This window comes from Botrytis deweyae (genome assembly GCF_014898535.1).
Source record: "Botrytis deweyae strain B1 chromosome Unknown BDEW_050, whole genome shotgun sequence".
Taxonomy (NCBI): domain Eukaryota; kingdom Fungi; phylum Ascomycota; class Leotiomycetes; order Helotiales; family Sclerotiniaceae; genus Botrytis; species Botrytis deweyae.
Genome location: NW_024066257.1, coordinates 173,612 through 194,421, shown reverse-complemented (window position 1 = coordinate 194,421; position 20,810 = coordinate 173,612). Strand labels below are relative to the sequence as shown.

General features: G+C 41.4%; 7 protein-coding genes across 7 annotated transcripts; 4 read left to right on the top strand and 3 right to left on the bottom strand.

Moving 5' to 3' along the window:
* Window positions 1-371: 371 nt before the first annotated feature.
* EAE98_011606 (uncharacterized protein) lies at window positions 372-1,199 on the top strand (the record flags this gene model as incomplete). Its single annotated transcript, XM_038959228.1, has 1 exon — window positions 372-1,199. The coding sequence occupies one exon, from the start codon at window positions 372-374 to the stop codon at window positions 1,197-1,199; it is 828 nt and encodes a 275-aa protein (XP_038804440.1).
* A 4,012-nt stretch (window positions 1,200-5,211) lies between these two features.
* On the bottom strand, window positions 5,212-6,177 carry EAE98_011605 (uncharacterized protein; the record flags this gene model as incomplete). Its single annotated transcript, XM_038959227.1, has 1 exon — window positions 5,212-6,177. One exon carries the CDS (start codon window positions 6,175-6,177, stop codon window positions 5,212-5,214), a length of 966 nt encoding a protein of 321 aa, XP_038804439.1.
* Window positions 6,178-8,633: 2,456 nt separating this feature from the next.
* EAE98_011604 (uncharacterized protein) lies at window positions 8,634-10,892 on the top strand. Its single transcript, XM_038959226.1, has 6 exons — window positions 8,634-8,944; window positions 9,004-9,572; window positions 9,626-9,733; window positions 9,789-10,048; window positions 10,110-10,254; window positions 10,323-10,892. The coding sequence occupies exons 2-6, from the start codon at window positions 9,514-9,516 to the stop codon at window positions 10,582-10,584; spliced, it is 834 nt and encodes a 277-aa protein (XP_038804438.1). The 5' UTR covers window positions 8,634-8,944; window positions 9,004-9,513; the 3' UTR covers window positions 10,585-10,892.
* Window positions 10,893-11,054: 162 nt separating this feature from the next.
* On the bottom strand, window positions 11,055-12,086 carry EAE98_011603 (uncharacterized protein; the record flags this gene model as incomplete). Its single annotated transcript, XM_038959225.1, has 1 exon — window positions 11,055-12,086. The coding sequence occupies one exon, from the start codon at window positions 12,084-12,086 to the stop codon at window positions 11,055-11,057; it is 1,032 nt and encodes a 343-aa protein (XP_038804437.1).
* Window positions 12,087-12,801: 715 nt separating this feature from the next.
* EAE98_011602 (uncharacterized protein) lies at window positions 12,802-13,683 on the bottom strand (the record flags this gene model as incomplete). Its single annotated transcript, XM_038959224.1, has 3 exons — window positions 12,802-13,024; window positions 13,076-13,179; window positions 13,225-13,683. The coding sequence occupies 3 exons, from the start codon at window positions 13,681-13,683 to the stop codon at window positions 12,802-12,804; spliced, it is 786 nt and encodes a 261-aa protein (XP_038804436.1).
* Window positions 13,684-15,737: 2,054 nt separating this feature from the next.
* EAE98_011601 (uncharacterized protein) lies at window positions 15,738-18,279 on the top strand. Its single transcript, XM_038959223.1, has 4 exons — window positions 15,738-16,062; window positions 16,121-16,409; window positions 16,467-17,043; window positions 17,096-18,279. The coding sequence occupies exons 1-4, from the start codon at window positions 15,958-15,960 to the stop codon at window positions 17,139-17,141; spliced, it is 1,017 nt and encodes a 338-aa protein (XP_038804435.1). The 5' UTR covers window positions 15,738-15,957; the 3' UTR covers window positions 17,142-18,279.
* A 708-nt stretch (window positions 18,280-18,987) lies between these two features.
* On the top strand, window positions 18,988-20,806 carry EAE98_011600 (uncharacterized protein; the record flags this gene model as incomplete). Its single annotated transcript, XM_038959222.1, has 4 exons — window positions 18,988-19,278; window positions 19,336-19,616; window positions 19,675-19,954; window positions 20,024-20,806. The coding sequence occupies 4 exons, from the start codon at window positions 18,988-18,990 to the stop codon at window positions 20,804-20,806; spliced, it is 1,635 nt and encodes a 544-aa protein (XP_038804434.1).
* Window positions 20,807-20,810: the final 4 nt, after the last annotated feature.

Genomic DNA, 20,810 nt, shown 5'->3' with positions numbered 1-20,810 from the left:
GAAATCTTCTATTAATTTATGCGCAAAACTATCGAACAAATTTTACAATCTCAATGGATAAGTCAAATCAAGAAACTACGACGCCATCAATGCATACCGTTCAATCAATAGAAGAAGAGAGAATCTTCATAATTGAACGCCAAGTGGGTAATGCGCCTTTTATCCTCCTCCGATGCCCATCCAAAAGGATTCTTTCTATAAGTGATATCCCTCATCGCATTGTTCAATCGATTGATATAAACAAGATCTTTCTCGGGATGGTAGTAAATAGGCCGTTCCAGAAAAGACGAGAAGCAAGACTGATAGTATTTGAGTGCTATCTTTCGAGATATACGGGTAGTGTGTAAGAGAGCAGGAGGGCTTCCATTAGCATGTTGAAATTCGGTCAAGAAGGCACACCGAAAAGTAACACGGCCGTGGTAGTCTATGATTGGAAAATCATCATAGGCATATCGGTTAATCTTCGTTGCACGACCGGTTCTTATTTAGGTCCCTATGTGTCTCCCTTCATATTTCGGAAGATTTGCTTCAGACTCGATGATTCGGGGTGGAATGGCAACGATGGCGAATTTCCAGATCAAAAGCTTAACTTTGTCAGGGAGGGATACAAATTTGGTGATAACATGTTCCTGGAGTGGAACCACTGGCTCGAATCTTATATCAGATATTCAATTCAGCAACTGACAAATGTTCACGTAGTAACCTTTTTCTTGCGTAAATCAGATATCAAGGATTTGCGAGACAACAAGGCTCACAGGGACGGGACAGGGGTTTTGCACAGGAAACCACAGGATGGCGATATTGTTCATGAAACTGAAATCTATGGAAGTTCCGATAAGGTTGAGGAGGAGGGGGAGGAGGAGGAGGAGGAGCCAGACTTTGAGGGTGTCAGCAATATTGATGATGATGCTGCTACAGCCTCAGGCCACTTTGAAAGTTCAGGCGGACATCTCGATGATGATTTCACGGTTGCAGATGATGGTAATGTTGGAGGCGATCAAAGTTCGAGCGAGGACAGTGATAATGACTCTGAAGATTCCTTACCTCATCATGTTATGCCGGCTCGTTACTACAGGGGTTTAAAGCTAACATCGCAACGACTAAAGGTTGATTGGACATTTGCAAGGTGGGAGTTGTGGAAGCCTATATGGGAAGAATCTTTCGTTGAAAGGTATGAGCTTCCAAATTTTGATGGCTAATTTTCCAGAGGAAGGGGTTCTAGATAATCCTGATTGGAAGCTTCCCCATGTACAGCTCTTAAGCTTCGAGAAAATGGGCTGCCCAATATCGGATCATAATAAGCATTGTCTTTATCCGGGGATGAGTTTGTTTGTAGCTGCGAATCCGATGATAATGATTTGGAGCTGCTCGGATCTTCTGACTGGGAGGGTTATAATTCTACTGCTGGAGATGGTTTGTAGGAATCTGGATATGGTGATCAGGAGGATGAAACTGGTAGGACTGAGCATGATTCGGTGGGAGATGCGCTGGCTTCTGCTCTTCTCAAAAGTTCGCTTTGAAGGCTCACAATCCTTGTTTCTCTCTATCTCCGGCTGGTTTGGAACATTTAGAATAAGAGAGAAAGGGAACGACAGGAACGAATCTTTCTGATTATTGGACATATCTTCATATCTTCATTTCATCGATTTGAGAAAAAGTTACCTGTGTGATTAAAGAGATTGCTGGATATCACAAGACAATTAGTATAATTCAATTTCACTTATGGCTTGAGTCTTTTCTTTTTATCGTAAGACTTCTTTGAGAATTTGAATGTAAACTAAATACTGTAACCAGTATTTGATATCTAAGTACCTTCTTGGCCAATACCCATTTCCCCTTACGGTCAAAAAAACATCATAAGACCAAAGGACTGAAAGGAGAAGAGGTCCAAGAGGAGGAGATAATATGGAGATGTAAGAGAAGAGCAAAAGACAATACTCTTCTCTGATCGATATTTCATTTTCTCTTTCTTGTAAATGATCAAAATGGGTTGTTATCTACTTATAACATCACGTTCCAAAATCTGTTAACTGTTCTCTTCCATCTATTTTCTACTTTTCAGAGTTTGGTTTTCATGTTCATTATGTGGGAATGAATGAAATGTATTTGAGGTTGGTTCGCGAGTTATCGGGAATTCTTTCTTTCCATCTCATTCTATCTGATAACATCCTATTCTATCCCCTACTCTTTAATCACCTATCTATCCCATTACGTCGTATTCCAACCCTAATTTTCAAATCAATTCTCTTATGGCGAGATTCATAGAAACCTCCCATTGAGCAAACAATTTCAAAATCTGGATTCTAAACTTCCGCATAATCTCATTCGAGAGGATCTTCAAGAATCCGTGCGTCATGGTCATTCGAATTCCTTCAGAGATCTCGCTAAGCCCCTCGAGGAGAAGAGGCGACCTTAAACCACAAGATGAAACACACACCGAAATAGAATATACCTAAACCCTATGAGGTTATTCGTCTTTAAATTAGATTCAGACTGTTTGACTTTGCCTCTGTGACTCCCTATGTCAATATCGATACTTAGACACTATGTATTACTATTGAAATCCTATCTAAACGCGCTCTTTTTCGTCCGCTACGTGCTACCGGACTAGTTCTTGGTAAAAAAAATCAAATGAAGTCTCTCGAAAAAGTTTACTGCATATTAATAGTCTTTTTTGTTCTATCGAGTATATATTGTCAAGCATTGGTCTATATATTGTATAGTTTAAACAATACTCATACACCAGGTGATGCGTTTATCTAGTCAAAATCTGGACGCCTCAATACTCACCCAAAGAAGTAAAATCATCGTCCAAGTTCCCTGATTAAGACAGCAATTCATAGGACTTTTAATGAATAAGATAGAAACGTTTACCATAATGAAAACGTTATAATCAAAACAATTAAAAATGATTGACCTACTTGGCGAGTAAAAAATGAGTAGATCAGATTATAGTATCTTGAGGCCAATTGATGAATACTCTGAAATGAGTATCTAGAAAATTACTAAACTGGTATTTTCTAATCAAGAGTCATAATCTCATTTTTTGGTATATCTATAGCTCCTGTAGCTTTCCACTTACAAGGAGCGTCCCGACAATTGTCCAAGAGACGTGTGTCTTTTTACGCATCTTTCAAATACAGAGATAGATGTAATTGTTACTTGACTGGTTGTACATGAGAGGCTTTCTCAAAGAATCCAGAAAAGAACATGAGTAATATAACAGCTCCTATCTATCACTTTCCAAATCTCCTCTCTGCCACTTCCCTAGTATGAACTTCTAGACTCAGAACCGCCCGATCCGAAATCATGAGTTTTTGCTAAGTGATAATTCTAGAAGAAGGTATGGACTACAATTAGGTACTCTTATCAAACGACTTCTAGGTCTATGAGAGCCCCTGATTCTATCCTCTTACCTGAATCTCGTCTCGATATCAACTAACTCCACCTGCACTCATAGTAAGCTTATGAGTACCAAGAAAATACATACATTCTAATACTACTCTGTTATCAACATCAGATGAATATCTCTCAAGGTCCTTATGTACCTAGGTAAACATTGCTTGCTTATGAAACCTCGGGAATACATACAGTAACATAAACCAGCAAGGTAAATAACTCAATTACCTCCCCCACTCTAGGTCAACAAACCGGGCGTGGGGGTGGAGAAGAGATGAAGTGGATCTTTAGAATCAACGTAGCTTAGTACGTATTGTCATCCCCATCACAAATCCCAACAGGCGGGTATCCTGGAACCTTCCGTATTCAATAAAACTAACCGAGATACGAACAATATTTCTCTCCTTCCCGATACAGAAAAACTTGGCTATACCGGACTGGGATATACCGGAATCTTGGATATACCGGAATAATTTCCTGATTTGATTACTTTTTATATAAGAATACCGGATTTTTGAGCAAAACCGGTATACCAGACACTTTTTTCACAAATCCGATATAAATTTTGGTGATAGATTTAGCTGAATAAACTGAATTTTGAATGAATAAACTTGATTGACTATAATTACATAATATTTTTCGAAAATATTGGAGTTTGAAGCTGAAATCGGATATAAATTTTGGTTATGAAGCTTGGATCACCATTTTTTATATCAGAATTATGGATATATCGGATTTGATTGATCGAAAATTTCAGTTTGGTATAACCAAGTTTATCTGTAGCTACAAACTCGCCTAACCGAGGGTGACCTCGGAAGTAACAATCGGTAAAATTAACAAAGTGGATCACTCGCATTCCCGATATTGCCGCGTTGGCGAACACGACTAGGCTTAGAAGAGAATAGGCTTGTTCTTTCCAGATGTAACAGTATTTTTTAGCTATTAATCGCGGATCCCGGCACATTACCAGATTACTCGTGCTACCAGAAAGTATGCAACTCCGACGCTAGATGCACATACCACAAGATGGTAAACTACAAGAGGACTAACCTGGTTTTCATAGCGCCGGAGTTGCATACTTTAGACTATCAAAACTTTTCTGACTGTATTCTTAACAGCTCGAATCATCGAGCCTGTAGATAGTGTGCGAGTCATGACAATCACTCTTTTGACGACAACAGAAGGAAAAAGATAAAACTTTGGTGGTCAGGCAGGTCACCTCTCACCATTTTGCCACGTCTCTAGCTCTTTCATCCGCTGTAAACGAATACACTCACGACGCTCGATAGTTTTCTCAAGATTCGACTACGTACCTAGTTGCCACTCGGTTACAAAGCTGCTCTTCAGTTGTACATTCTCGCCATAATCCGAACTAAGTAGTCATGTAATTATGAAACTGGCTTTGCACCCCCACACTACCATATTCTAAATATACGAAGGCAAAAGTGGCGTAAGATTGAAACATCTTGTAGAGCTTTCAATGAATATGGCGTTATATATCCTAATTAATGACAATCTTTTCTCCAGGAGGTAACTTGGATGGTAACCTCCAGGGAGTATGTGACTTGAATTTTGCTCATGATCATCTAAAGACGACAGGCTCGCAAGTAACAAGGAAGCTTAATTTAAGAATATAATCTATAGTAGAATTTCAAATAATATGAGAAAGGGCTCTAGTGCTTTGCATTTTGATGTTCTGTGTTCTCACCAAATCGCTAGACAAGTCAAGATGTTGTTCTTTCACATATTAAGCTATTTGAAACGAAAGTGCTTTAAAAATGTTTCCTATTCCATTCATTCAACGCAATCGGACTATAGAGTTTTCTCTAACTCAAGCAATTCTGAAAACTCTTCATTCATTGCTGCCAATGCTTTCTTCTCAGGCAGTGCACATGGCTTCCTAGGTAGTCCACCATATCCGTAATACTTCTCCAATGCAACTTTCACACTAACGAAACCGCCCTTGATAGCCACCCAATCTCCTCTTGCAACAATTGCTTGCAGCTCTTTCGCCTCTTCTAGCTTTCCTTCTCTGAATAATTTCATGACTTTTACACAAGCTTTTGGTGCTAAATTTGCCAATCCAGCTATGACTCCATCACCTCCTACTACCATGGTTTGCAAAATGAAACCTGCAGAACCGCCAGCGGTAAGGAAGGATGGTTTGGCAGATGCGGCGATTCGTGCCAACTTTCCGGTATTTCCACATGTGAGTTTTACACCCACAATATTTGAATGGACAGAAAGTGTAAGTATGACATCGGAACTAAGATCAAGCCCTCCTTGTACGGCAGGATAGTTGTATATGATAATGGGGATTGGACTTGCATCCGCAACTTGTGTGAAGAAATCCAATATCAGTTGTGGGTTTAAGAGTGATGCGTAATAACTGGGTGGAAGAACAATTGCATAGTCTCCACCTGACTCTTTAGCTTCTCTACACAATTCGAGTGTTTCCTTAACTGATTGGGTACCACAGCCTACGATAACGGGCATGGACGAGGCACCTGCTTTGTCAAGAGCTTCGCGTGTAGTTGAGGTGATGAGCGAGCGTTCGGAATGTGTGAGATGAACTGCTTCTCCATTTGAGCCATGAACAACAAGGCCTGCAATTCCAGAAGTGGCAAGTCTGGAAGCGTGTTTGGCGACTGCTGAGATGTCGACTTCTTCAGATTCTGGATGGAAGAATGCAACAGTAGGAACATAGATTCCTGGTACCAATGTACGATGCCCACTTGCAAAGCCATTGCCGTTCGTGTAGGAGTGTGATGCAGTCATTTTTCAATTGTGTTCAGAGTTCGAGATCTTGCACAATGGCGAGAGAGTATAGTTTTAAATTGATGGTCGACTAGAGAATGTGAGGATGAGAATGGATAAATTGAAGGGACAACATTTTAAATACGAAAAAGAGTAAGTGTGAATCTTGATTAGCTTCGATAGACTGAAATAGGAACTATCCATATCCCAGATCTTATTCATCACTTACGTACAAATATGCCACCGTGAAAGGTCTGATCCGAAAGCATCTCAACAAATTATCATTCAGCACTACTCGAACAAATTCCCAATATTTGTAGCTCAAATATGGATGGATATCTCGGGGGCCACTTTCCCTATACAAATATGATACCCCACGTCCGTTGAGCACGCGGAATATTCGTAAGAGTGGAGTGGATGGACATCACAGTCACTATTTGGAGGAAGGTAATGTGACTTTGGTTGAGAGAGATGGAAAGAACCTCGGTCTCAAGGATCATCATACTATGTACCCCACAATAGATCTGCTGACCCCCACGCTAAGTGTGTAAATTTAGAGTTTGATGATGCGGCCGTCGAATGAAATCCTGGGAAAGTCGGAGCAAGGATGGGGAGATCCACTGCAGAGCGGAATTGGCTGGGGAATATTCTAGATTTGGCGATGACAGATCATGTGAGCGTCACGCACATGAAATCATGTAGGGAAAGAGCTTTGAGGTTCCAGGAATCATATCGAATTGCATGTTTGGAAGGTGCCTTGGTTCTAATGCAAACAGGGGTCAAAATACGAGGGCATGTCTTTGATAATTGCCGGGTTTGTGCGCAAGCACTTTTTTATACCAAAATTCATTCAAACTCATTTATTTTAAAATTCAATATTAAATCAATCAATATTATTATATATTTGAAATTTTATAAAAGTAATAAATTTTTATTAAAAATTTAATAATATAGTTTTAATTTTCTTATTGAAGTTTTCAATTAAATCAAAATTTATATTGAATTTTTATGCTTAAAATTTTATAAGAAATAATGTTTATTCTAAAAATCAAATTTCTATATAGAATTCTATTATCAATTCAAATCCAAATTTAATGATTTTAATATGAAATTAATTATTGATTAAATCTCTCTATACTTTTCAAATTTTAAAGTATTATAATAAATATTTGAATTATTATATATTTATAAATATATAGAATAAAGCATGATTTTGGTGAGGAAATTCGCTTAAATTTTAGTCCGGCAATCATCAAAGACACGCCCTCGTATTGATAAGTGACATCGTACGAGTATGAGCTATCTTCCCTCTTCGTGATGTCATCTTGACCCGAAAAAGGTGTCGGAAGAACTGTCTCTAGTGAAAATTTCCATTCATTCCTTTTACCCAACGCAATCAACATACGATGTATGAATCTGATGGATACGTTGTTCGATTCCGGATTCCTGCCGGTGGAAAACACTGCAAGGAGTGTCTCTACCACTTTCCACTATTACATGTCATTGACGCATATAGAAAACGAATCCCGTGTCGGTCCTAGGTACCAGACGATCAACGTACCTATATAGGAAAGTACTTTCAGACATGCACGACACGCAGCCTGAAATAAAGCTACTGACCGCCATAGCAACGGTTTGTACAGAGGTTGACAGCGTAAGTCGTGTAAGCCCCATTTTTAATAAAAGTTGCTGTTTTACGAAATTCCAATACTGCTTTTACTAATTTTATTAAATATTCAGTTATCCTTCTAAAATTTCGAATTTTGAATCCTCTTATTCAAATTTTCAACTCTTTTTCAACTTTTATAATTTTGAAGCTTTTGAAACTTTCAAAACTTCCTATAGATTCTAAATAGGCTTAGAATAGTATTTCTAAAAAGAAAAATATAAATTTCAATGAATTTGAGTAATTTTGCTAGAAGTAGAATAAATTTATAATACTTTCATTACCTAAAGTTTACTATATAAATTTTCAATTAATATAATGATATAATTAATCCAAACAATAAAAATGAGAAAAAGCTTGATCGCTTTTTGATGTGTTTTATAATACTTATATCGTCAACCTCCGTAATGTGCCATCTTACAGGCTAAACGCTCAAAGTATCCAACGATGCTTGCCCCATTCGGAGTCTGATCGGAAGAACCAGAAGTAGATGATGCAGAATGAGGTGCTAGAAGTAGGAGCAAAAGAAATATACAGGGCCTCCAGATAGAATATTGAAGAACCAATTGACTGTTGGCAGGCAGCAGTAGCAAAGAATGCTCATTTAGAGTATATAAATGAGGATATAAGAACATAAGGACACATGAGATGAGTAAGAAATTCATGTTTGAAAAGAAACATGTGACCAAAGTCACAGCCAGAACCGATCAAACTACCCTTCAACTCTCCATCTAGCGCTGATGTCTACCTAACGAAACAAGGGGCTTACTGCACTCACAAAAGGCACCACAATCTCTTGACTTTTCAGATGCCTCCAAGGTCGAGCTTTCATCTCGATAAAATGCTATCAGTTTCATCTGCTCTCAAGAAGACATTTCTGTTGTTGGTAGCTACGACAACTGGTACAAGATTGCAAAAATTCCTTTCAAAACCTTTTATTTGACGATTTTTGCGAATCTGGCTTTTACAGTGTGTAGCTGGGGGCAGCAAGTGCCATCCCAATGGAACAATGCAAATGATGACATTGTTTCAAGTGCAACTTTGAATCCGAAGTATGGTCAGTTCTTTGAGTAGAACGACGTGCAGTGTGAGAAATCGATTGATATTTTAGCTCGGTATTTGGTAAGAAGAAGGATACATTCCGGATGCGCCAGAACCGTCACTGATTCGTGACACCCTAGCTATGCCATCTAGAGAGGGAAGATATAGAATTCGGAAGTGAAACGATAAGAACTGAATTCAATTGTCTACGAGTTGCGCTTGGGATAAAATGCTTTTGACCTGTGGCTGGTGGCGGCGTAGGAAAGCTTGGCGACGCATTTCCATGCCCTAGGTCTTTTCCTTTTGCAATACCTGTCCAAAGCTCCCAGAACGAAGCTCATGAACAGAGATTTGAAAATTGGACTGCTAAATATGAAAGAAAAAAGGCCCAACTTTGATAGTGGGTATTGCACTACTTGCTACACATCGAAGTGTGTAACACAATTAGTAAGTAGTATTGTGCTCGAGACTTACGTTGTGGAAGCAAGGACACGCACTTGCCTATCTCGGGTGTCACATGTGTACGACCAGTCATCAAAATCAATATTCATTTATCGACAGCTCAATCTGGTAGAGGATTGCTCACATTTCTTCGCTTGTTGATTATCACTTGCTCAAAATCTTCTTTTACCAAAACAACGAACGATAGGATGACTTCAGCCGCTGAAGAAGAGCATGTCCTTGAACGAAGTCCGCTGGGTTCTTCCCGGTTAGTCTGAATCTTGAAACTCCAACTTTGCTCTCACACGCTGACTGATGAAGTCTCTATCTCCAGCATTGGCTCTGGCAAAGACTAATCGGGCATCTTCTACATCCCAGCATCCCAATCAAGCAAGACATCAAGATTGCTGACATAGCATGTGGAACAGGGTAAGCGCTCTTGTGTGTCGAAGATTCTATATGTACGAAGTTAATGTTGCTGGAGAATCTGGCTCATAGACTTAGCAAAAGAGCTTGCAAGATCAAAGACGAACGCACAACTAGACGGTTTCGATATCTCAACTAATCAATATCCTCATTCGGCACTACTCCCTCCAAATGTCAAACTGGATATTATGGATATCTTCAAACTTGTGCCGGAGAGATTGAGGGGCCAATATGATGTGGTCCACATAAGTCTTCTTTGTGTTGTGATCCCTGGAGGAGATCCAAGATACGTTCTAGACAATGTGTTGACATTGCTAAGTTCGTTACTTTCCTGAAGAGCGATATACTGTGAAAAGTAAACTGACATTGTCGCATTTAGGACCAGGTGGATACATCCAGTGGAAAGAAGTGGATTTCAGCATGATGGCATGCAAAGCTGCTACCCCGGACTCATCAACCAGCAACCTTGAAGAGTTGACGAGATGGATGTATGAAGTTCCTTTGAAGAAATTCACCAGTTTTGAGTACTATTTCCATCTTCTTTCTCCCTTTTAAGCAGTATTCTACGGAACTGTATCCTAAAGTTTGATAGGTGGATACGCCAACTTAGCTCCATCTTCCAAGAACGAGGAGTAACAGTTCTGGATGATCGACTTCTCGAACCCGAGGCCGATATTGCCTGCGCATGGACTTCAATGCATATGAATGGCATAAAAGAATTGGTAAATATTGCAGGAGAAGGGTCGAGAGACGTATTGGAAAAGTATGGACAGGCGGCTCAGGAGGTACAGAAGGGTGCTTACATAAGTATGATGTTGGTCAATGTTGTTGGCAGAAAGGCTGGGGGCGATTGAGATGTTTCATTTGGAGAAGAAGCATCTGTCTCGTCCGATGATAATAGCACAGAGGTCTAGGGGTTTCTGATACTGAGTTAGAAATATAGCTTGCCGATTGCCTTTGCCTTTCTGTTCATTTTTGCCAAAAATCTCCAAATGTTTCGAGGGGACAGACACTTGACAATTCAATTTGGTGGCATTCAACTACTTGGCTCCTAACCCACTCTGTGCCGAGATATAAACAGCATATCATTACGCAACGGCGGACGAATAGTACACTATAACGATTGGAAACTGCTTGGATGCTCGGATGATGCTATCATACTTAAACGAAAGCAGCTGATGCGGAATTTTGAGCGGTCAAATATACCAAAAATACATTAGCTTTTCCCTCTATAATACGATTTATATGCTGCACCCGATATATACAAACACCTGACAAATGTGCACTGCTCCAAATTGACACCCAATGCCACCCACTGTTGAACTCACAGAAGGGACACCTTTTTCTCGTCCCACCTCTTATCTAAATCCATCTCTTCAATATCATTCCCATTCCTCTCTATTGTCCTCTCTCCATCGCCAAATTTGGCCTTCAGAATTCTATCATAAGCCACCCAAACGAATCTAAATAAGGTGCGCATTGCGTTGGCTAGCCAATCCGGGAGCTTGCCATTCTTGTCTGCAAAGATCTTCCCCAGTCCAAACAGCGCCATAATAATGGGCACTATAAAGGTCATGATAATGATCTGCGCTGTTTTCTGTCTAATTGTCGTGACTGTATATGATCTAATGCCATGCAAGTAATCGACATATTCCTCCGGTAAATTATGCTCCTCAGCTCCATCTGTTATCAACTTCAGGTATCGTGCAGATGGTTGCGCATAGTTTGGGTCTGGGCGAACAATGCGGTTCGCATCTTTGCTGTTGAACGGACAGAGTAAAGTGTACGCCTGAAATGGTATGCTACTGGGATTTGGGTCCACAGTCTTGCTACCTTTCGGAAGAACAAAACATTCCACGATTTCTTCTTTATATGATGAGCCACCTCCTTCGGTAGCTATTATAGTCCTATAGTCCTCACGAGTCACTTCGTAGACTACACCAACCAATCCCTTATGCCATCTTGTCTTGTGGTAATCTTTTGTCCGAGGAGAATTTGATTGGTCTTTCTTGTATTGACAATTTGCGAAACAAGGTTCCGTGTAAGGTATCCCGCATAAATCAAATGTGAGATCGATTGCAGGAACATGAACATTGACCGCGCTCAAGGGTTTAATGCCGCGTTTCCCCTTGAAGGTCTCGGCAGAGAGATTGGAGCCATAGGCTAGATAGAGGACGGTCTTTGCTTCTTCTCGGTCGTCTAATACTGGTGAAAGCAGCGGCAGAGCACTCGATTCCAATCGCGAAGTCGAAGTTTGGGGCACTTTAACTGGTTCGGAAACGATTACTGGTGGTTTGGGAGTGTATAGGTCCCAGAATCTTTGCGGTGCCGCACATGGTTTCTCGTCGGGCTGCATGATGAGCAAAGATGTATCAAGTTCAAGGTAAGAGATTGGTCCGCTAGTAATGAACGCAATTGAAGCATGAAATGACGAATTTATAGACTTGAAGAAATAGTACCTACTGAATCCTACCTCTATGCTTATCAAGCTTCTCCAGTATATTAAATTGTTGAAGTTTCCACGACCGCTCTTCCACCGTTGATTGACCTGCTCGGACTTCGAAATTGCCCGATTCCCGTTTTATAGAGCCGCTTTAAGCGTGTCCAGAGATCTTAAAAGCGGCTCCAACCAACCTCTCGAATCTAGACCCACGATTCCTTGCAAGATAGATGTCCCTGAGAATTGAGCCTGAAAAGCGTTTCGCACCCAATGATGCTCTGGTACCCTGTACTGGTCTGCACAGAGATTGTGCAATCGAAACAATTCTTGCTATTCACCGTCTATAGCCAGCGACGCAATGCTTAGCAGTCTGGGATATGTGCACCGTATTAGTCTAAGCATTGGAGATGATGGCTCTTTGAATGACGCATAGTTTGTTGGATAGGCTTTTTTGGGGTTTATGGAAAAAGGCAGAATCCACTCTGTGGGAATTGTCTCAGGAAGTGATTTGGTAACAGGAACAGGAAAAGGAGCGCGGGCTAGCTCTGAAGATTATGAAATTTATATCATGAAAGAAGGGCGAATTGTATTTGGCCGATAGAGGCGATTGTTCCAGGTCTTCTAATGGTAATCAAATAATCTCTCCTCCTGCCTTTCGAATGAAACCAGCTACTGTCTCTGGCTGTACAAGATATGGACAATGACCTGTCTCTATTTCAAACACCATCTCAATATTCGCTTCCTTTACAATCTGCCGAACTTGCTTCAACGGAATGCTTTTGTCTTGCAGTGGCATGATATACGCCGAAGGTATGTATTTCCAAGCCTCATAAGTCAATGGAGACATCCCAACTCTAAATAGTACGTCAGTGAGGGTACCTCTCACCTCTAGCCATTTCACTCACCCTAGCGAAAGCGAAGTCAACTTGCTGCTCCAATATTTTGCATCTTCTGCAGAGAGATCACTATAAAATCTCGTATCGCCGTCAGTGATAGTTGAAGTACCATCCTAGCCGGGACGTTAGCGATATTTTGACAACATATCAAAACATACCTCAGCAAAGACATGAAAGCTCTGATCTGGATCAATCACAAAATCCGGATCCAAATCGGGACGCGAAACCACGCCTTGAAATGTCTCGAACATAGTCTTCCCTGCACTGGGTAATAGAATGCCAATATAGATGACTCTCACTATCCCGCCATTCTTTCCCTCAGCTTGGCGTTCCTTCTTACCCAAGTCACGAGAAGCTTCGCTGCCGCTAACACTTCCACCAGAGTGCATCACCACCATGACTTCCTTGCCCTCATCGGCTAATTCGGTAATGATCTTGCGAATTGCAGCCACATCTTGTGAGAAGTCAGGGTGCCCGGGGTGAGCGCCTGCACTGGGTAGGTTGACCAGGACAGAGGGATAGCCTTCCTTTTCCAGAACTTTGGCGAGAGGTGTAAATCCTTCTGGGGTATGCCAGAAGCCTGGGATGAAAACTACTGTAGGTTTAGAATTGATCATGATTGCAAATATTTGGAATAGAATGATTGAAAACCTCAATTTGACTGCAAATCTGATATAACGAGAGGCTCTCTACTTATGCAAGAGCTCAAAAGACCAACTGTTTGGATTACGAATCCTCTTTAGTTAATCCAACATAGTAGGATACATTGTGAATTCTATATTCCGGGCTAATTAGTAGATGAGTGTGAAAGCCAACAGAACCCTGCAGTCAGCTTACACAAAGCATCTTTCAGGGGGAGTTGAGATAGGTCAAGATATGGCATAGATGATGTAAAAGTTAATCACTCTGACATTATTTCAAGTCTGTAAAAATTGAGGTGAGGTTCGATGAAATCTCAGCAATGCGGTACGTTTTACTACTCCATGAAAAAGTAAGATATGAGACTTCCGTCTCCGCTTAGACTTGATAGCATGCAGCAAATTTTACGTACATCAGACCTACTGTCAGCGGCCTCATCTTGGTCGTTGGCTATATACCTAAAAGGGCGGTTGTCAACAACACCCCAATGGGATTGGTTGAGTTACGAGTCCTAAAGATTTGACTGGGTTCTGTACTCCCGTCAAACGCGCATTACAACGTTTCAATAGAATTGATATGTAGTGATGAAGGAAATAGAATGTAGTGGGATTTTCAAGAACGTATATCGCCATCGTTCATAATATAAGTCCTACCACTAGTTTATTTCCAGAGAGTGCAAGTCAAAAAGTACTTCATCAACTGTAAAGAAGCATGCGCCGGCAAAACTCGGATGATTGTCTATCAACAAACAAAGATGATTTACTCGATGACTGTTGATAATGCTATCCGGAACGGTTATGGCGTGGTGCTTGATGGTTAGGATCCTGCAAGCTTTACAAGAATGATATTCAGCTTAACCCTTTCCCGATTAAGAAATGGAATGTTGGTTCCTAGTCCCTAATCGTCATCTAATACATTCACTTGAATGCGCTAAGGAAAACCATGAGAGCCCATTTCCCATATTTGACTTGCGGTTGACAAAAATGCGTGAATGTATCGGATCGATTCGGAGGAACATTCCACGCATCAATGAGATAGTGTCTTCGGGCTGTGTTGGCTTCGAACTTGACCACTGCATTGGATCGTGAAGATGACACATATTCGAACGCAGTCTCGTTCAGGCTACACCTATCCGCTCATACAATTACCATCTTTTGATCTCAGTATATATTTGGATATAACTTATCTGAGCTGTCACATATCACATATCGAGTCTACTACAAACACTCCGCGACTATTTTGCAAAATCGTCCACACAAAACCAGCCTTTCCAAATCTGATAATGCATGCGGGTGGGACTTTGAATAGCCTCGAACAACTATAAAAGCGGTAGTTATCGAAATGAAGGAAGGAACAGGTAAAATTTCAGGGAATACCCCTCACGAGGATGACGGCTGAACTTCAAGACATATTCTCTCATTTCTTCATACATTGAAGCCACTATCGAGTGCAAAGCTAATTGTACGCCCGCAATTGTTCGAGCACTTGCCGTCCACGTTCACTCGATTCACGACCGAGCTGCCCCGATATCGAGTGGCTTTACACGCCGGTGGCATGATCATTTTGCCATGTAGTATGAAGACACATGCGGCCATTAACGCAGGATATGGTGATGCCCTCATTTCCAGAGCAGTGTGGTGACGCTAAAAGAACAACTTAGAAAGAACCTCGTCATGAGAGTCTTCCTTGAGTTAAATTCACTCAATGAATAAGATTTGTCCAGGGCCAGAGCAATCGTTTGTCTGGTAATAACAGCATTTTATACACAATCTGGTTCAAAAGACAACCTGACAGACCAGATGGTAAAATAGATTTTAGATTCATTGGAAATCGATCAAGGGCATTTCCAAGGCTTGGAATAGTTTCCAAAGGAAATGAAAACCGCATTTAATGAAGGTAGTTCGAATGTCCCTGCTTGGCTTTGAAGTTGTGGTACATTTATATATCAGTTGGGAGAATTTTATGTAAGCAGATTGAGCAGGAGTGGTGGAGCCAAAGAGCTAGAAAAAAGAGTTGCTGTACACTGGAGACATTAAATGAATGAATTATCAACATTGTATACCTAGTACCTACCTAGGTATTGAATGTGAGCCTCGATTGATTGCAAAAATTCCGAAATATATCAAGACCAAGTCCGATGGTGATTTGTCAGCATCTTTCCCGAGGTGGGGTCATACCTTAAGCTTTGTAGACTTGTTCCTCGAGGCCACAATAATCTATACTATCAGCAATATTAATACACCTTTGTTTTCATGGCTCTCGTATCTGGGCCGGGTCGAGCAGGCTCTGCCACTCTGCCAGAGGAGCTTCAGCTCGCTATCGAGTCCCATGTAAAATATATACAGAGTCTCGACTCCGTAGGTACTCACCCTCCCCGTATCTCCACCCGCACTTGTTGACATCTCCTGCCTGTAGCGCAAGGATGAGCTCGAATATTGGCACACCGAACATTTGCGAATAAACGGACTCTACTGGGGGCTCACTGCACTTCATTTACTTGGTCGACCTGATGCGTTGCCGAGGCGGGAAACAATTGATTTCATTTTAAGCTGCCAGCACAAAAATGGTGGTTTTGGAGCTGCCCCAGGCCATGATGCACATTTACTATATACAGTTAGTGCCGTGCAGTCATTAGTGATGGTGGATGCGGTAGAAGATCTCGAGCGGAACTTAGATGGGAAGGGAAAAGATTCAGTTGGCAAATGTGAGTGTCTCCATGTATGCGATTCGAGGGGCTACCATTAATGCTTCCGATGTGCAGATCTTGCGGACCTGCAAAATAAGGATACAGGAACCTTCGCGGGGGATGAGTGGGGCGAGGAAGACACTAGATTCCTCTATGCAGCGTTCAATGCACTTTCACTACTAAATTCCCTACATTTGGTGGATGTTAACAAGGCAGTGGACTACATTATTTCGTGTGCGAACTTTGATGGAGGTTATGGGGTTAGCCCCGGAGCTGAATCTCATTCGGGACAAATATTTGCATGTTTGGGTGCATTATCAATTGCGAAGCGCCTTGACGTGGTTAACATTGATAAGCTGGGTAGATGGCTGAGCGAGAGGCAACTCGAATGCGGCGGACTGAATGGCAGACCCGAGAAAAAAGAAGATGTTTGTTACAGCTGGTGGGTTGCAACGAGTCTAGCTATGATTGGGAGGCTACACTGGATTGATGGAGAGAAACTTACCAACTTCATCCTGAAGTGTCAGGACACGGAGGAAGGTGGCTTTGCCGATAGACCAGGTGATATGGTCGATGTCTTCCACACCTGCTTCGGCGTTGCCGGCTTATCTCTTCTAGGATTCCCTGGTGTCGAAGAGGTCGATCCCATGTAGTGAGTTTCCAGATCTTTGGCATTTTTACCTTCACCGGCTAACCTCTCTTAGCTGTATGCCGAAGAGAATAACTGAGCGAGTGCTAGGGCAGCCCTAAGATATCTCTGCATTAATGACATTATGAATTATGAATTGGGTGAGAGTATTCCCATTGATCTGTCCATCGGACCTTTGTACATTTGGGTGTTTTCGGTAAGTGGAGAACAGCTTCTCGTAGGTTCGACTTTTCACATAAATCTATCGATACTCAACGTCCGATCTGACCACAGAAGTAAGTCAAGCAGCATAATTTTCATTAGTGATTCCTTATTGTAGCGAAGTGTCTACTTCATTCAACTCCTGCCATCTAATAACCTTATATCGAGTAAAAAGTGGTACCAGGTTACAAGGCAGGAGAACAGCAATTCATTGACTATGAGGTGTTTATGGCTTGACCGTATCACAAACACTCAAATGCCAATGGTACATTATGTTGAAGAAATATGATGTGAGCCTCGATGAAAATCTCATACTGTTCATACTGTTCATAATTTTCATCATTGATTGATTGTCTGTAGAGTTGTGGTTCAGCTAGAATCAAAGGTAAAAATGAGGTGATGAGAAAGAATGAGAGAATAGAATTGGCCGATGACATGAGAATTCATGAAAGTGCCACTGTAATTCAAGCAAGGTGCGCTCTCATGTATGGTTATTCTCACCAACAGATAAAAAGTGGTGAAGGGCTCCCCTATTATGTATATTTCCAGCCAGTTGGCCAAAAATGAGCATTATCACGAGAACTTTCTCGAGTAGTCAGTTCACTTCTGATTTCTGTCTCTAAATGTCAGCTACTCAACAATCAATACTTGAAATATGGTTCCTGTCTGCTATCATCCCTCTCGTCCTCATTGTTGTGAGTGTTGTGGGTGTTTCGAGGTATTTTGACTGGGGAAGACATGATAAAGAGACATGTCGTTGTCCTCAACCTGAAGTTGTTCAGCATCTCAACTCGAATCATGAATCTCAACCAGAACGACTCTATCCATTCCACAACAATGACATAAGCATAAATCCCAATATATTGTCCTATATTTCTTATTGCTTCCTCATTTATTATATCCTTGATTCTAGTTCACATCTTCGAAGCAACAGGGACAGTGGTATACAATCCTTCCATAGTAGAACTCGAGAGCTTTCACCATCTAAAAACAATCGTATTTTCGGCCTTGACCTTTCTTTTAGCATTACCATCATTCTCTCCTTCTCTTTATTCCCTTTATAATCAATCATATAAATTACCAAAGGCCAATACTCATAAATATACCTTGATAGTCTTTTCTCCCGCTCACTCCCATCTCCATTGCGAAACTCACATTGATCCGATATGGCAAGAATCTTTTGAACGTGATTATCTCTTCCGGAACTCTCAATACTCCACTAAACCACCAACGCACCTTCTGCATTTTCTCTTTACCATAAATTTATAATTCTCGATCGTTGTCACCTCTTCTTCCTTCCGTCATTCCTCACTCTTCATCGTATGCAAGTCCTTTCTTTCTCAATTGTCATATTTTGAGGAAACCATCTTCTTCACACAAATTTGGAGAAGTAATCGACGACTTGCTACCTTTGCTCATTCCCATCGACAATTAGGAGCTGGAGCATTTATTAAGAACAATCTGTAAGTTTGGATCCCGCTCAACCTTTTTACACAACGCAATACCTGGAGCTATGTCAATTGCTTCTTCAGGTCCAAATATACTATTAATGGCATAGAATGAAAGGATTGTCGCTCCTCTTGTACAAAGTTGGGCTGACTTCTGCGGGTTCCTCAATTGAAACCGCAGAGGAAGGCATCTGCAGAAATTCTGTTTTTTTTTGGAAACCTGACATTATCCGTTTACCTTCAACTTCTGTGCAATCACACAATTACTAACAAATTTGGATGAATAGCTGCAACCAAAATGTCGAAAAACCACACCAATATACCACTGCACTGCAGCATTTGCCCAAAGAATCCTCAATTCTCCGATGTATCTCATCTTCTCACCCATACATCTTCCAAAGCCCATTTATCCAATTATTTTAAGCTTAAAATTAGAGCTGCGTCGGAATTGACAGCAAAAATTCAACTGGACAACTTCGAAGATTGGTATGACAACTATGATCTCGAACGATTACTATCCGAGAGACTTGCTTCAAAGGATCAGAAGAAAGCTGCCAAGGATAAGAAGACCAGGAACAGCAAAGCATTGGTAGTTCTATTTCTGCGAATCGAAGCTGCTCAATTGTACTAACAGGAAACAAAACAGCCCGGGCAAACGAGGATCAAGAAAGAAAAAGACAATCTCCTTGATAATGAAGCCAATCTAGCACCCATGTTTCGAGCTCCTGTTCCAAGAATGCATCTTTGGCCAACTGCAACAAACACCAGTATCAATAATAATACATCTACATCCAATTCTAACTCTGATATGGGAAGTGAGTGGGATCATAGTGCTGTGTATGCAACACCAACCTCTCGACGTCAGATTCCAGGCTATACACTTCAAAAGACACCCTCGGCAGTAGGAACTGTATCGGATACCACCAAGTAAGTCAAATCTCTGTCTCATCTTATAAAGTCGTCTTGCTAATTCAGGTTCGTCCAGTCTCACTACGCCATTAAAGGAGGAGGCAGATGCTGAAATTACCGAGAAGCTTTCCGACAGTGCAAAATTGAAGGGTGTGTTCTGGCCTGGCATGGATCTCTTCGATTCTGCCACTGCCGAAATGAAGCGAATGCGGAATCAGAGAAAAGATGGCTCAATTCTTGAATTGATGATGGCTGCTTCTGCGGAGGTTCAACCCACTGAAGTTTCCTACCACCCAGATGGAGCATTCAGAACCTCCAGACACATTTTCGGTCCTCTTTCGACTGAGACTAGTCCTGTACGTTGTTTATAATCATGGCTAATTTGATTGTGTTGCAATATCACATACTGACATCAAATCGCTTAGATTCGCGACCCCACTCCAAAAAAACGAAGAACTCGCAAAGCGGCCTTGGCAGATGTCAGCGTCAATGTACCCCGTCTCAGAGCCGGTCGACCACCAAGAAACTCGGCCAGAAGTCCTGAGAAGCGACAAATACCCGCTAGAACACGTCAGCCTGTTGGTCAACTTGCCTTGCAATCGACACCCACACTCAATCCATTGGCATTCGGCGCTCGATTCACTCCAAGCAATGAGGAAGATGAAGAGTTTAGAATAACAATGGAAGAGATGGGGGCCAAGAAGCGTTCTTTTAATGTTTTTCAGGATGCCCCTGAAATTAGCCCAGGTCGTACAGAAAGCCCATTAGAAGATCATAGATTCGACTTTTCGGATGGTGCCTCAACGAGCTTCACGAACGTAGATATCGGTAACCAGATTTCTCCCACACCAGTGGTTAAACCAACTGCAATGCGTATGTTCTCCAAAGACAACGGTCAATCTGATATTCATGTCCGACGAACTGTTTCGACTCCCCACCATGGCTTCCCAGCTCAAATGTTCTTTGATAATTCATCAATTTACAACCCACTCTACAACCACCACCCTCGATCTTTCTCATACGGAGGTGATCACTCGGATTTTTCCCAAATGAGCCAGGAAAACAAGCCAATGAATGCTTACGGTCAAGGTTTTCATGGCAACTTGAGCTCGGTCAACCATGGTTCACATTTACCTAGCAACCATTTACAACTTTCAGACCCACTCACCAATGGTGCAAATGTCAACATGCCACATTTTGGCATGTGATCTC

Coding starts and splice junctions, on each gene's coding strand:
- EAE98_011604 (XM_038959226.1), top strand. CDS start 9,514: ATGACTTCAGCCGCTGAAGAAGAGCATGTCCTTGAACGAAGTCCGCTG. Junction 9,573..9,625: donor AGTCCGCTGGGTTCTTCCCG/GTTAGTCTGAAT, acceptor TGACTGATGAAG/TCTCTATCTCCAGCATTGGC. Junction 10,255..10,322: donor AAGAAATTCACCAGTTTTGA/GTACTATTTCCA, acceptor AAAGTTTGATAG/GTGGATACGCCAACTTAGCT.
- EAE98_011601 (XM_038959223.1), top strand. CDS start 15,958: ATGGCTCTCGTATCTGGGCCGGGTCGAGCAGGCTCTGCCACTCTGCCA. Junction 16,410..16,466: donor AAAAGATTCAGTTGGCAAAT/GTGAGTGTCTCC, acceptor TCCGATGTGCAG/ATCTTGCGGACCTGCAAAAT. Junction 17,044..17,095: donor GAAGAGGTCGATCCCATGTA/GTGAGTTTCCAG, acceptor AACCTCTCTTAG/CTGTATGCCGAAGAGAATAA.